The 16,591-nt window shown below is 38.6% G+C and overlaps 1 protein-coding gene across 1 annotated transcript; it reads left to right on the top strand.

The window, feature by feature from the left end:
- Positions 1-838: 838 nt before the first annotated feature.
- On the top strand, positions 839-13,769 carry LOC129517115 (endoplasmic reticulum resident protein 27-like). The gene is made up of 5 exons (XM_055336739.1): positions 839-1,039; positions 8,381-8,497; positions 11,056-11,181; positions 12,592-12,789; positions 13,722-13,769. Exons 1-5 carry the CDS (start codon positions 839-841, stop codon positions 13,767-13,769), a joined length of 690 nt encoding a protein of 229 aa, XP_055192714.1.
- Positions 13,770-16,591: the final 2,822 nt, after the last annotated feature.

The raw sequence follows: 16,591 nt of genomic DNA, 5'->3' as shown, positions 1-16,591 counted from the left end.
CTCACCTTCTCACCTGTGCTTGTGCAGGTCACCCTTCCCAGTATGCCTGTCCCTGAACCAAAGTGTCTTGCTCAAAGGCCACATTCCCCAGCATATCTACTTGTCTCATTGCCCTTGCAGAAAGCAAGCTCTCCGATCTCAGACGGCATCTCATCTATGCGCCTGGTATCTCAAAACAAAGTGGTGAGAAGTAAATCTGATAAATACCAATTCGTATGCTCAAGTTCAAATGTTATATTAGAAATAGTCATAATCAGCTTTGGGGAAATAAGGTTGCACTGAAAAGAAAAGGTATGCAGACAGGAAAAACAGGGCAGCTGAACACCAGCAGGTCTTCTCTCAGTAAATGTTAATTGTTTGCAAAATCCGGGTGGAGAGCCACATTCTAGTCTTGTACAGGCTTGGAAGTAAACCAGTATCCGTCTGAGTTATGGTCAAGAAAGGCCTGGGTGAGCCAAGCAAGGTGGTCCCAGAGTCCCTAAGCTTTTTTTTTTTAAAGATTTTATTTATTTATTCATGAGAGACACGGGCAGAAAGAGAGGCAGAATCACAGGCTGAGGGAGAAGCAGGCTCCATGCAGCGAGTCCGACGTGGGACTCGATCCCGGGTCTCCGAAGGCGGCGCTGAACTGCTGAGCCACGGGCTGCCCGAGTCCCCAAGTTTTAATGGTCACCTGATGCTGTCACACTGGGAAGGTGGCACAGAAAGGCTGCACCCGTGGTCAGAATGATGGGATCTGGACTTGGTCTCGGTGTGTAAATCCAAGTGTACACATCTGAAATCTCTGGAGGGCCCAAGGCCAGCCTCACCAGTTGACCCAACAGGGGGCCTGGGCTTCATGCTGCTGTTTGCAGGGCTGGACTCTGCCTTGGGGATACTGGGCAGGTGGGTGTGGGGCTCTGGCCCTCGCGTGGCCCCTGCAGGAGCACGTGAACACAGACAACAGGAGAATTCTGCAGAGGAAGATGCGGTGCTTGCAGAATCTGGGAACCTCATGAGAAACCCTTCTGCTGCTGTAGTAGTTGACTCCTGGCCTCAGGTGGCACAAAGAGAAAGCAGTGCAGATGCACAGGGTGCCTGAGTGCCCTGAGGCCAACATGCTCATTCCAGGATCTGTGCTCCCAGAAGGGAAGAAAGGGATAATAATGAAGATGGTAGCCAGGTTTTACTGAGCACCTAAAACATTCCCAGAATGATAGGAAAAATTTTTTGAGCATGATGTAATTTAATCTTCACATAAGATAATATTATTCTTTTATTTTAATTTTTTATTTATTTATGATAGTCACAACGAGAGAGAGAGAGAGAGAGAGAGAGAGGCAGAGACACAGGCAGAGGCAGAAGCAGGCTCCATGCACTGGGAGCCCGATGTGGGATTCAATCCCGGGTCTCCAGGATCGCGCCCTGGGCCAAAGGCAGGCGCTAAACCGCTGCGCCACCCAGGGATCCCCTTTTTCTTTTCTTTTCTTTAAAGAACATCATCCAAGACTATTCTTTTTTAAATTGAGAAATGTGAACCTGTTGCAAAATTTTGGGTATCTATCTACCCTCATCTTAAATGTATAGTTCATTCTGTTTGCTTGTTTGTTTGGTTGTTTGTTTTTAGTGCCTAATTTATGATAGACACTGTTAGGTGTTTTTCGTGTTCTACCATTTAATTCTCACAAGAATCTGATGAAATAATGCTTATTATCAGTAAGAACACTACAGCTCCATATTCTATAGTTTCACAACTATAGAATAACTGATGTCTGCTTCACACACATTGCTGTCTCTAAAACATTCCATTTTTATATTACTATAGTGACTTTCTAAATTACTTAACCCTGCCAAAAATCTTTGTTTTTACTCCTAGTTCAATCTACTCTAATGCCCTTCATTCTCAAGTCTACTTATTTTAACCTTTTAAAACATTTATCTATCCCCCTGGCACTACTTAATCAAACCCTAGGATTATTACTCAAGACTTAATCGTATTTTGGCAAAGAAACCTCAAAATTTAGACATAGAGAATTTTCTATTGTAAGAACATATTTAGAGATAAGCTGGAATAATAAGTGGAGAAATAGCAAGTCTGTAATGAGTTGACATTACTGGATGCTTTGAAATGCTGGCGCAACAAGAAGCCAGCAAATGCTATATTCATGGAGCACATCTCCCTCCAAAAATAGTGCAGGCCAACTATATAAATGTGATGAGGATGAATTTAAGTAAGTGAAACAATAAGTTGTATATGACAACTTGTTTGGTGTGTATGACAGCTTGTCTTTTTTGAGTGTGCCTGCAAGGAGACCCTCTACACTCTCTGACAGCACTCTTGTTGTTTCCCTAATGGAGATATAATCCTAGGTTGAATAAACCATAAGCCTGTTCTAAAATGGAATTTCAGATATTATTTGAATGTTTGTCCTGCTTTGGTTTTCCTCAATCACCTCTATTTTAAGAAATATAATTAGCCTAACTTTGACCCAGTAGGACAGTAATGGAAACACAGTGAAGGCATTCTTTCATTCCTTGGACAGTTGTGTGCTGGGTTCCTATTATAAGGAATGCACCTTACCAAACAAAGGGAATCAAAAGGAACTAGTGCATAAAAATTAATAAATGCAAGAAGGAAGATATGTCAAATTATTAGGTATTTTTTCTAAAGTATATATTTACCAAATATATGGCAAGCTAGGGAGTTTATAAAAACAAACCCAGGGACATGAGGATATTTGTTTAACAAATGAGTTCTCAGGGCTAGTCAGGACATTTAATACTGTAACTGTGGGGTAAACTAAGACAACTTTAATACGCTTTATGAAAAACTGGGTTCTTAATTAGAGAGACACATAGGAATTCAAAGAAATATTGCTGAAGTCTTAATCTACAGGGAAAAACTAATCTCTTGGTATGATACAAAAATCATAAAACAAAATCATCCACTTCAAATACTCTTGGGAAGACTCAAAATTATATTGTAAGGTGGCAATCCTGGTTGCCTTTCTGTTTCTGTTTTTCTTCTGGTGCCTTTTTTTGGGGGGAGAAAAATGGTATGATATCTCTAGTAAAATTCTTTCCAAAAACTGGAAAAATATATATATATAAAATTTTTTTCCCCAACTCTTGGTTTCAGGGTTATTTTCTGCCCAGTGCATTATGCAAATAATTCCCTTTACAGAAGGGAGATTTCCTGTTCAAATATTTCCAGGAATGCTACATATGAATGTTCCAGAGTTTATTAGTTCAAGAAATAGTGAACCAATCCACCATGTTTCGTTAAAAGAAGCACTACAAACTGGAGAGACTTCAGGAGAGTGGTTTTTATTAAAACTCTTTGCTACTTAGAGAATGTTATCACCACTTAACATCCTCTGCCTCCAACATACTGCATTCCTTAAGTCCAGAAACACCTGGAGTAACTGGGCTTCCTGTTCTCCCTGTTCTGGGAAATGGTGAGGGACTGCCTGGATGAGCAGAGAGGGAGGGGCTCCTGGCCACAGCACATCTCTGTTAGCTGAGGCGTGGCCACCAGGCCTGCAAGTTCCTAGACAAATAATCAGGAAGTATTTAGACACATGAAATATTAAAAGGGCCCCGGTTGTGATTATAATACTGATGATTTTGATGTTTGCAATTAGCAAAGCCTTAAGTGTGAAGGAGACATGCCAGCTGGCAAAGCATTCTTTAAGCAACAGCAAAGAGCCTGTGGGCTCATTTTCTTTTTCTCCTGACTCTTACTGACTTGGAGAGGTGGGTGGGAGGGGCCCAGTAAGGACTCCCCTCTAGAAAGACTTTTTCTCTTGCTTTGATATTTCTGCCTCAAGCCTTCTGCTCAGAATTTGTGAATATTGAAACAACTAAATATACAAAGGGAGTTCACAGTTTAAAATATCCTATGGTTTTGACGATTTTTTTTCAAAATTCTTATTTTGAAATACATTTCTTTGTACCTCTGCATGTATCTGTTTTATAAATTTGAGTTGTGAAAAACAGTCATAAAATAAAGTGATTAAATTGCTATCTGAAGGAATGTCAGGCATTCCTGTGCCTCAGCGCCTAACATACTGCAGGCACTCAAAAAACAATTCATTTGCAAAGGTATTAGAAGAGAATGACTGGGTATTCTAGAATTAACAATATTAACCATAGAGAACCATGGGCTTCTTAAAGGTGCATATTGCTTTCAACTAACCCAATGGGAGACCACCTTGAAAAAAAGAGGAGAAAAATAGGCAATGGGAGTCACCATGGAAATGACAATAATGAACAATCTTAGATTCCTACTGTTTAGAGACTTTATATTTGCCTGAATTCCCTCCTGCATAAACTACAATGAGACATAACTCTGACTTTGCTGGGTATACTGGGAGAAAGTATCCAAGGGGCAAAAAGATGGTTCTGATCCAGGGCAAGATTGGATTGGGTAGGACCTATATGAGATAGCAAATGTAAGGTAAAGGGGTTGAGATGTCCAAGGAGTAGTGGCCCAAGCATCTCAAAAGTGATTCGAAGATTCAAGGTATTTAAGGAAACGTAACCCTTCAGGAGCTAGCATTTGTCTGTAGGCATAGTTGCCATCGGTGTTAGAAGCATTATCCTCTGCCTCTATGGGCATGAGTAGATTGGGGGAGGAGGATGGAAAACCCTGGGACAATGATTGACAGTATGAAGTCTTATCTTTTAATATATCTGAGTATGGTGGAAAGGCAGCTTTAAAATGCAAATATGGGAAACTGGACTAGGTAACTAGATAGCCCTTCTGTCAAAAATAATTTATTTTAAAAGCCAGGTGAGCAGAAAAGGGGGTGGAGGGGTGGAGCTTGGAGAAGTAGTAAAAGAGGGAGAAATTTCTAGACTAAGATCTAGAGGAAGAAGAAAATCCAAAAAGAAAACCCTTCATTGGGACTTTTTTTTGTCTGAGTGGCTTTTCCTGCCAGTTCTTGAAGAAGTCAAGAGGCTGAGAAGTTTATTATCTTTTTTGAGAACCTCAAGGAGCCAGAAAAGTAAATGTTGAAATCCAGGGCCCAGAAGCAGAAGTACAAAGCAGATTTAGTAAAACACCCTTTGCCCCACTTTGACCCTAAAGAGCAGTACCCTAAAAACAAGGATGTACAATAAGTATATCAGCCCTCCCAAAGGCTGCAACAGATTTAAATCATTTCAGTCCCTGAAATGGGATTAAGGTGATCCTATGTGGATATATAAGTATATATACACCCATGCATGCATGCATACAAACACACATATACCTCTACACATACTTAATTACACACATGTATCATTTATATAATCTACCCTTAGCCATGCCACAATATAATAGCTGAAACTCAAAGAAAAAGACAACAATTTTAAATCAGAGAAGAGATTTCCCTCAAAGTAATCTCAAAGGGCTAATTTCATAGATGACTTCTCAGTGACTTTCTACAGACTGGAATGTTACATATAAAGAATTATGTCCTGTAAAAACTGAAAGAAAATAACAGTAACCTTAGGATTCTACCTCCAGCAAAAATAGCCTTCAAAAATAAAGCTGAAATAAAGATATTTTAAGCAACCAAACTGAGAGACTATGTCACCCAACAGGTCTTACTCATACTAAAATGTGTTCTCTGGGCAGAGGGCAAAACATCCCAGATGGAAGCTCATAAGTGCAGGAAGAAATGAAAAGAAACTAAAATTGTATAAACGTGAATGTATATTGACTATATATCAATAATATCTTGTGAGATTTAGAATTAAAATACACAATAATGATCACCTGTAAGTCTTCAGTGTGGGGTCAAGGAATAGAGTTGGAAAGAGGAAAACTAATGCCTGCATTATCCAAGAAGAGACAAAACTGCCAGACTAGGTTAGATTTGGATAACTAAAGAATGCATGTTGTATAATGCATGCTTGGTAATCCTCAAGAGAGTGATTATAGCACATGTAACTTCTAAGCCAATCAAGGGAAGGAAGGAATAATATAAAGTGCTCAATCAATCGAAAGTAATCCCAAAATGAAAGAAAGTGGGATTTGGAACAGTCAGAACCAGTAACAAGTGCAATGCATATGGGATTAAATGTATTCATGATTACTTTATATTACATTATATTATATAAAAATACATTACATTATATAAAAATAATATAGCAGACAAAAATAGCAGACTATATTAAAAAATACAACTCTGTGCTTTTTTACCAAAGACATCATTTTAAAACATAGGGATATATGTAATGTATAAATATAGGTTAAAAGTAAAAGGACATACTCTATGATCCAGCAATTGTACTACTAGGTATACACACAAAGGATGCAAAACTACAGACTTGAAGGAGTACATGCACCCTGATGTTTATAGCAGTATTATCAACCGTAGCCATATGGAGAGAGCCCAAATGTCCATGGACTGATGAATGAATAAAGGAGATGTGATACACACACACACACACACACACACACACACACACTGTAGAATATTACTCAGCCTCAAAAAGAATGAAATCTTGTCATTTGCAATGACGTGGAAGGAGTTAAATATATTATGCTAAGCAAAATAAGTCAGACAGAGAAAGACAAACCATATGACTTCACTATTTGTGGAATTTAGGAAACAAAACATATGAACATATGGGAAGGAAGAAAAAGGAGGGGAAAAAAGAGAAAGAGAGAAGGAAACAAACCATTAGAGAGTCTTAGTGATAGAGAACAAACAGAGGGTTGGTGGAGGGAGATGGGTGGGGAATGGGCTAAATAGGTGATGGGTGTTAAGGAGGCCACTTGTGATGAGCCCTGGATATTATATGTGAGTGATGAATCACTGAATTCTACTCCTGAAACATATATTGCACTGTATGTTAACCAAAAATTAAATTAAAAATTTTTAAAGAAGGAATTCCTACCTAAAGAAAAAAAAAGTAAATGGATAGAGCTATACCATACAAATACTTCCAAAAGAAAGCTGATTTAGGCATATTAATGTCAGACAAAGTCGTCTTTTAGGCAACAAGAATACCTAGAGATAAAGAATGATGTTTCATGGGACTCAGGGCGTGATCCCGGGGTCCTGGGACTAAGTCCCACACCGGGCTCCCCGCAGGGATCCTGCTTCTCTCTCTACCTATTTCTCTGCCTCTCTCTCTGTGTGTGTCTCTCATGAATAAATAAAATCTTTTAAAAAAATAAATAAGTAAAGGAATGATGTTTCATAATGATACATGTTTCAACTTGGCCAGATATGTAACAATTCTAAATTCGCATTCATCTAATACATGGCCTGAGAATATATAAGCAGAAACTGACAGAATTGTAAGAAAAAATGATTAAATTCACAATCATGGTGGGAGATTTTAATACTACTCTCTTGGTAGAATAAATTGGTTAAACAAATCAGTAAAAATATAGAAAATCTGAACTACGAAATTAACCAAGTGAGCTGTTAGTATATTCAGAATACTGTATTTGAAAACTGCAGAATATACATGATTTAAAGGACATATGTAGCATATATAGGAGTGGACAAATGATATAGTAAAATGTAGAAATTAAGCTAGAATAACAATAATAAAATGTAGAAATTAAGCTAGAATTTAAAAAAGCACACTTCTAAATAGCCAATAGGTTAGAGAAGAAATAAGAACAGAAATTGGAAAACATTTTGGACTGAATGATAATGAAATCTACATATAAAATTTATGGATGCATTTATAGCCCTGAAAGGGGGAAATGCATAGATTTTAACATATATTTTAGAAAAGGATAACGATAAAAATCAAGAATCTAAGCATCCATTATAAAGTGAAAAAACTGAATTTTATATTCTCCATTTCATGCTTTTCTCTATATGTATTATTTCACATTAAAGGGTACATATATATACACATAAATCTGATTATGTAAATGATCCTCTTGCCTTCAGGTTAGAGTTTAATCTATTCACTTCAGCTTCAAGGTCCTTTGGAAGTTTGCCCCAGCCTACCCCACTAACCTGTCTCTCTCCTACTCACACTTAACATCTACTGTTATAGTCATGGCAAACTAAATGCAGCTACCAGAGCATGACATCTCTCATCTTTTTGCCTTTTGCAAATACTGTTTGTTTGTTTTTTTTATAATTTCCTCCCCATCCTCATTCACTTGACCAAGTTCTAGCTACTTTTCAAGAGTTGCTTCTTCCTGGAAGCTTTCCTGCTCTTCCTTTAGGTGGTATATGGGCCGGTGATGACATTTCTGTTAACTTCTTTGTATCTCACCAGACAGTGTGTTCCTCGAAAGCAGAGAATATTTCCTACTTACCTTTATGTCTTTTGAGCTTTAGTCAATGCCTGATATGTGGTAGATAGTCCAGAAACATTTATCAATGAATGAATAAAAACAGAATAGTGACAATTTTATCCTTTTTGTGTTACCCAGGTGGACAACAAAAAACTGGATTTAGAGAGCAAATACATTGAAAGCATTGATGCCACCAAATTAAGCCGTTTCATTGAGATCAACAGTCTCCACCTGGTGACAGAGTACAACCCTGCGGTAAACAATAGTCCTTGTCTCCAGACCCTTAAGCCCTGTGTCAGGGAGGGTACTTGTCTCTATAGCAGAGATCCCTTCATCTAGGAATTCTAACCTTAACCATTAATAACAGCAGCTGCCATTATTGTCATTTATTTTGCTATCCTTACTACAACCCTTTAAATTTGATGTTTGTCCCTATTCAGGAAAAAAAAAAAACAGAGAATTTAAATATCCATCAGTGGGGCTTGGGTGGTTCAGTCAGCTGAATATCCAACTCTTGGTTTCAACTCAGGTTATGATGTCATGGGTCATGGAATTGGGCCCCACATAGTGCATGGAGTCTGCTTTGGATTCTCTCTCCTCTCTCTGCCTCTCCCTCTCGTGATCTTTCTCTCAAATAAATAAATAAATCTTAAAAAAAAAAAAGAAAGAAAGAAAGAGAGCTCTTAAATACCCATCAGATGACTAGTAAGAAAAAGAGCCAGAATGCAAGTCAAAGATGAGTGAGTCAAAAACTTCTGAGTTTTGCTGCCTGAAACCGTTCACTATAGGCAACTCATCTGAGCCACCCTCTAAACCACACTTTTCAAACAAAACCACAATCTTAGCCGGAGTCCATTTTTTCCCCAAAAGCATTAGTGACCAATACTTTTGCAAAATACAAGGAAAGTAAATTAACAGACAAATGGAAAAAAAAATTTTTAAAGGCCCACTGATCACATATTTGGATGTTACAGCTAAGCAAAATTTCTATAACATTTTTAAAACTTCTCCCTACCTCCTTATGGACCAGTAACCAACAATTACTGGTCTGGCTTCCCCTGCACATGCCTAGACCCTCGCAGTAATCCGCTTTCTTTCTGGATTTGTCTCCTTTTGGTGTTGCATGCTGCATGCAACCCGAGTGAAGGTGCTGATCCACCTGTTCTGATAATCTTCTAACACTCTACAGCTTCTACAAGTGCCTTCTATACCCTTTTATTTTCCCTGATGTAGATCATAAAGTGATAGAGTATTAATTTCCAGTGATTTCCTCAGGTCAGAAATGCTCTGCATTCTCTAATAACATGACTTTAGATGCACATCTTGATTTTTAGAACTCACCAAGTCATTTCACACCCATTTTCTCATTTAATCTTCACGTTGATTTTTTGAGGTAGGAGAGAGAAAAGTATTATGCCCATTTTATAGAGGAGCACATTTAAGATCCAAGTGACTTATCTAGGATCCCATATAAAGCAGGAAAGGCAGAGTAGAAGGCAGGAAGTTTACTGCTGAAGCATTCGTTCACTGTCTATTTCCATTTTGCAGGAGAAAAGAGGGTTCAGAAAAGTGGAGTAACTTCCTCAAGGCCATATGCCTAGCAATTTGAGCCTCAGAAACAGCCCTCTGCACTTGTCCCTGCTTTTTTCATGACTAGTCTGTCTGACTGAATCTTGTGGTTTTTCTATTGCCCCACTCAGGCTTCAATAGGAAACACCCTTTTTCCTGTTGACTAAATTCCTGTCCACCTCTCACACCACGTTTGTCTTCGTGGAGTGGTGACTCCATTTCCACTCTTACAAAGATTCCAAACACATGCACCCCAGGGGTGGGTGGCAGCAGCAATAATCAAAAAGGCATCTTTTTCCTAGGCCATCATCATTCTCATGATTATGTCTATAGAGGTCAGGAGCGCATGTGGGAGCAGAAAAGATGATCTTAGAGTCCCTATTTCGTGTACCTAGGGTCCTGGAGTTCTTCAGGTTAATGCAGGCAGGGACAAGGATTGGTCTTCCTGAATTCTAGGCCTGGGCAATCCCTTTTCTTACAAAATACTGACACAATTTTTAAGTTCCACATTAGTAGTGAAGGTAGATCGCACCAAGAAGAAATTAGGTAAGAATAACTTTAGAGAAGCAAGTTTAACTCTCATTGTGACCTTTCTGTTTCCCAAAAGTGATATTTTTCCCATTTGGAGACCCGCCCCCACAACTATAGTTATGTCTCACCTGCTGCTGATGCAGAGGTTTGCACCAGTGACAACAAGGAAGCAGAAACTCACAATCATGTATTAGGCTGTTTGTATACTCTTTTTTTTTAAGATTTTTTATTTATTTGATGGGGGGGACCGAGGCAGAGAGAGAGGACGAAAGAGTCTTAAGCAGACTCTATACTGAGCATAGAGCTGTGTGAATCTCTTCATAAGGCTGCATGAGTGTCCAACACTGGGACTGGCTTTCCCCAGAGTGAGTGACAGAAGAGACCAAGCATAAGCCACTATGTCATTTATGACTTCATCTTGGAAGTCACACTCCATCATTTCTGCAATATCCCAGTGGCTACTCGGCTCACCGTTATCTAGTGTGGGCAATAGGGATCTACACAGTTTCATGACAGCCCAAGGGTGAGACTTATTGAGGGTCAAACTGAAGGCTAGTTACCATTTATGTTATGGATGGACAGTTCTCATTCATATTTAAGCCTATTTATTTACTGTGTTGCCACTAATGGGGCTTTTTGTTTGTTTTGTTTTGTTTTGTTTTGTTTTGCTCCTTGTCTCTTTCATTCTACTATGAAATACTTCAATTTGCCAGACTGTGATTGGCCTATTTAATAGCATGATCCAGATTCATCTTCTACTGATGATGAACAAGGCCTCTCCAGAGTATGAAGAAAGCATGTCCAGATACCAGAAGGCAGCCAAGCTCTTCCAGGGGAAAGTAAGTCTGAAATGGGAGATACTCTTTTGAATACTCAGTAGCAGGTCACTAAAAACAGGCAGATAGATCCAGGGAGATTAGGTAAATAAGGAAAATGAGTAAGGTTAAGAGATAACAAAAGGGAATACAAGGGAAGGGTAGGAAATATCAGAAAGGGAGACAGAACATGAAGACTCCTAAGTCTGGGAAACGAACTAGGGGTGGAAGGGGAGGAGGGTGGGGGGTGGGGGTGAATGGGTGACGGGCACTGAGGGGGACACTTGACGGGATGAGCACTGGGTGTTATTCTGTATGTTGGCAAATTGAACACCAATAAAAAATAAATTTATTATTACAAAAACATTCTTGAAAACATAAATAAATAAAAAATAAGAAATAAGATCTGAAAAAAAAAGGTTAAGAGATAACAAAGTAAGAACTAGGACCTAATAAATCACATTACTCTGATTTAAAATTAAAGATGCTGTATTTTATACTATTAAAGTCCTGTATAACCATATCTTCCCTTGGCTGGAAGTCTATTTCATTTTTTTTCTACATTAAGAAGTGGAGAGAAAAATAGAGATCCAAAGATGTTGAAAATAAAAATCCCCTATTAGTCACAATTTAATTAGTCCTTGCCATAACCTCTTAGAATTTTAGACTCAGGACTTACTTCTTATATAAAGTAACTCTCACATACCTGGTGCCTACTAGATGTCCAATAAATATTTAGTCCTGTCCCTTCTCTACTTCATGCAGCTCTGTTTGGTATCACTGAAATAATAAAACTCCAACCACTTCAACGCTACTGCATTAAACTAGACCTTTTCGATGTTGAAATTGTCTGGTAATAACATAAGCCAGCTTTCGGGCGGCTATTTCCTTAACACTGGATGTTTTCAAAATTTCTGAATCTAAATGATCCCCTAACAAGAACATTATAAAGGTTTCTACTTTGAGTAGAAGGTTTGATTTAATAATATAAAATAATCGACATTTATCAAGCATTTACCATATGCCAAAAACTGTACTGGACATATTAAATGGATCCGCTCATTTAATCTTTCCGGGCAAAAGCCTATTTTGCCAATGAGAATATTGAGCCTCAGAGAGGCTGAGTAATGTGCCAAAGTCACACAGCTAGAAAGTACCAGAAACAAAATGTAGAATGTACTATCTGCTTTTAACCATTAGGCCATACTTGTTTATTTAACTAATCACTAAAGTTATTTCTAATTCTGTGTTCTTAATCTTAAATCTGATGAAAAGGGATAAAATACCAAAGCAGAGAAAAATAAGAAATTCATTATATTATATGGCACAGACCACAAGTTAATTAGTGTAAACTGCAACAATTATGAGACGTCTCTTTCTCCTCTGGACCTCAGATAGATTTTTTTTTTCCCTTTCAAACCTCTCCAACTGCAGATTCTTTTTGTTCTGGTGGACAGTGGCGTGGAGGCAAATGGGAAGGTGATCTCATTTTTCAAACTAAAAAAGTCTCAACTGCCTGCTTTGGCAATTTACCGTACTGTGGATGAAGAGTGGGATACACTGCCCATGGCAGAAGTTTCTGTGGAGCATGTGCAAAACTTTTGTGATGGATTCCTAAAAGGGAAACGGCTGGTAAGTAGGAGCCTCCAGTATAACAAGTTGAGTTTTCCTCTCTATGTCCTGTTGAATAAAAATTCTTTCAGCTCTCCTGGATTTGATTAAGAACAAAAGTTCACAAGGGTATGGTAGAGAGGATCAGAATGCTTCTTAGGTAATGACAAATACCCACCATTTGCTTCGACATGGATGGAACTGGAGGGTATTATGCTGAGTGAAATAAGTCAATCGGAGGACAAACATTATATGGTCTCATTCATTTGGGGAATATAAATAATAGTGAAAGGGAATAGAAGGGAAGGGAGAAGAAATGGGTAGGAAATATAAGAAAGGGAGACAGAACATGGAAGACTCCTAACTCTGGGAAACGAACTAGGGGTGGTGGAAGGGGAGGAGGGCGGGGGGTGGGGGTGAATGGGTGACGGGCACTGAGGGAGCACTTGACGGGATGAGCACTGGGTGTTATGCTATATGTTGGCAAATTGAACTCCAATAAAAAAAATAGAATGAATTTTAAAAGTATGATACTATTGTTAAAATGGCCATCAAATAATAATGTGTGTCTCTTAACAATATTAGAAATGTTTAGATTGATTTCAATGATAAAGCCTAGCAACGCCTCCCCATTGGAAGGTGGCTTTCTATAAAAATAAATTTATTATTAAAAAAAAAAGAATGCTTCTTAGGATAGAGTCGTGAGAATAGAACTACACGGGCAACTTTGGAAATGTCTTGCATATTCAAAGGAACTGAATTTGGGATTTTACCATTCTGTTTACATTATTAATGGGAAACAAACCAAATTCCTATATATAAGAGTTCATGAAATAAAAATTAAGAATGGGTTTAGGACTTCCAGGAGTAATTAAATAGCTGTTTGCTAATCTCAGAGCTCAAAACCAAGAGTGGGTTCCAAATCTAAGTAACAGTGTCATGATGTTTTTCAGAAAGAAAACCATGAATCGGAAGAAAAAACTCCAAAGGTTGAACTCTGATTTCTCCTGATATTTCTACATACTACTAAGTATTTACATGAAATGTAAAAAAGGCAACTGAAATCTCAGAGACAGTAAACAGGATCACCAGGCCTTATACACACACACACACACACACACACACACACACAGCTCTCCACTTTGTTCCTTAAAATCTCATTTACTCTCCTTATCCTTTCTTTTAAATGGTCTACACTCTTACTACCCATCCAATCTTCTATACAGTCATACTGCGTAGCCCCATACACTGCAATACACGCCGCTCAATGGAGCCATAAAGAGAAATTCTGTGATCTCTTTGAAGGGAGAGAGGTTGTTTTGATTTGTCATTTCCTATTGAATCTGTACATTCCACAGGACTCCCATGCAACATAATTTCTGCTCTTTTCTAGTCCTGAAGAGTTGAAACTCTACTTTCTTCACAAGCACGTGTCCCTCTCTAACTCAGTCAGGAATAAAGGGAAGGTTTGAGACACCTTTCTGGAATTGTCTTTTTGCCAGTCAAATGATGTTTCCAAGTCTCTAAACTCAGCAGAAACAGACTATGTAAAAACTATGCTTGTTTTGCGTTCCTAACTCCTATGTAAATCAACAACCACACAATAAATAAAAAGCAATAATGTTATAGGAAAAGGCTGGCATCTCTTTGCAGGCCAAACCTTTTATAAATACCCAGATGCCCAAATAAGCAGTAGGTACCTCACCCTTCGGTGCCCACTGTTTAGTGTCAGGCCACGAGCCACTAATGTGTTATTGTTAACTCTATGGGTGGGATGGGAGGTGGTAGAGACCATCCTGCATGAGGATCGGCATAAATGTGACAAAAAAAGCTAGGAATCAAATTAGGTAAAAGGTTGGGGAATAGGTAAGGAGGGGTCCACCTGGTGCTGGGGCTAATAGGTGCAGATTACTGTAGGCGGGGTATGCAATCCAGTTTATGTGAAACAGAGGGAGTTTGGTAAAGTGTCTCTGGCCCCTAGACTGTTACTGTCAACACACAGATGCTACATTGTTCCCAGGAAGCCCTTGGCTCAGAAGGAAAGGGCCTAAGTGCTGAAGAGCTGAAAAACCACAGTGTACACCTCAAGGACTGGCCCAAGTGAGGAACAGGGAGTGAAAGACTTAGTTGTTTCTCTCTGTGGGGAACACTCCACAGCCTCTGAGCTGGGAGTGGGCAGCTGGCAAAGACACTAGGAAAGCAGCAGTGTGAATGGCACGCCTCTCAGCAACATGAGACTGATGGATTGTGAGGAGGCCATCCAGTCCATCCTCGGGGCTGCAGGAAACCACCCAGTCTCTTGCTTGAGGCTAAAAAATATTCCTAGGGTAGGCACATCCCAGAAGCCTCCCTTTGATCCTGTAAACCAGAACTCTTGACATTTCCAGTCAGGAAATTCTTCCTGATATCCAGCTGAGGTCCTCTGGCCACACAAACTCGTTTCTTCTTACCTACAGTCCATGGAAATTCTTAACAGCTGCCAATCACCATCTCCAAGTGGCACCTCCAATTCTTGCTGGTTGCTCTTAACCTCCTTATCCAGTCTTCTTTTCTCCATACCTACAGTCCAATTCTTCAGGCAATGTGTTTTATCTCCAGGTCACTTGAATAGCTTTATTGTCTTTCTCTCTTTCCTCTTTCTCAAGTTTCCCTCTTTTTTTTTTCTTAAAATAGAGAATTCCAAACCACTGAACAAATTTGGTAAACGTTAAAAGATAAATTCCCATGAGATATATTTTGTTCCATGTTGGGTTAACTTGTCAAATATTTCACTTGAAGTGTTTCCTCCAATAACTGCGGTCGACACTGACCACATCTTTATTGTGCATTTTGCTGCTTGATGACATTTGGTAGCAATTTTATTATATATTGCCTTTTTATGCTTATTTTCATCTCTACTATTGAATTGAGTTTTCCTTCAATTTCTGGTTCCCCAAAACTGCAAGATATTTTTGCCTGTCTTCTTCACAGCCAATCTGTTCTTTGTCGCTCTGATGACTCATGACCAAAGAATGGAACTCTTTCAGAAAGAAGAGATTTCTAAAGTTTCTCAGTCATTCACTAGATATCAGACTTAGTATTGTAAAGTTCTTTAATTTCTAGATCTTCTCTATCTTTGGGTAATATATTCCTAAGACTCTACATTCATTTCTCCAAGGCCATGTTGTTGTTGAAGAATCTAGATAAATCTTAGCTACTTTTCATTATGGACTCACTCTTTAAAGTATGAAGAAATTTCCATACTTTCTTTAAAGTATGAAGGAAGTGGTGATGTTACACAACAAACTTTGTAAAAGATATCGGGGGATTTGGAAGACTTTGATAGAATTAGTAGAAACAGAGCATGATTCAGAGAAGCGCCAGGAAAATTTGTGTTTGCGTCTCATTTCTTTGTGTATGTGGCTCTGGGACCTTGGAAAACACTCTTTAAATTTCAGTTCATTTAGCATAATAAAATAATTCACAGGACTTTTGAGATCCTAGGTTGATAATACATATGAAGTAAAGCCTGTCATTACTTTTATTTTTTTAACTTAATACTACACTGCCTTCTCCAGCTAATAGTTATTTCTCCAAATTGTCAGAACGTTTAGAAAAAGAGAGGCCTCCCTCAGAAGTAAAAGAATCAGCATGGGAGGCCTCATACTTGGGATTAGAGAAATAATTGGAAATAACTATTTTAACATGTAGGTTTTATTATCCCTCAGACATTGGTGAAGCCAACAGATCAGGAGGAGACAGACATTGATAAGATAGTTTGTTACAGTTTTTAAGAGGAGGGAACATGTCATACCATGGGGAAGCACCAAGATTGGTCAGGAGG

This window comes from Nyctereutes procyonoides, unplaced genomic scaffold (assembly GCF_905146905.1).
Source record: "Nyctereutes procyonoides isolate TBG_1078 unplaced genomic scaffold, NYPRO_anot_genome, whole genome shotgun sequence".
Lineage (NCBI taxonomy): Eukaryota > Metazoa > Chordata > Mammalia > Carnivora > Canidae > Nyctereutes > Nyctereutes procyonoides.
The sequence above is the reverse complement of the archived record's forward strand: the minus strand, read 5'-3'. Positions and strand labels throughout refer to the sequence as shown.

Excerpts from the sequence above, each read along its gene's own strand:
- LOC129517115 (XM_055336739.1), top strand. The coding sequence starts at position 839 with ATGCTGCTGTTTGCAGGGCTGGACTCTGCCTTGGGGATACTGGGCAGG. Across the intron at positions 1,040-8,380 it reads TAGTTGACTCCTGGCCTCAG|GTGGACAACAAAAAACTGGA; the intron begins GTGGCACAAAGA and ends TGTGTTACCCAG. Across the intron at positions 12,790-13,721 it reads TCCTAAAAGGGAAACGGCTG|AAAGAAAACCATGAATCGGA; the intron begins GTAAGTAGGAGC and ends GATGTTTTTCAG.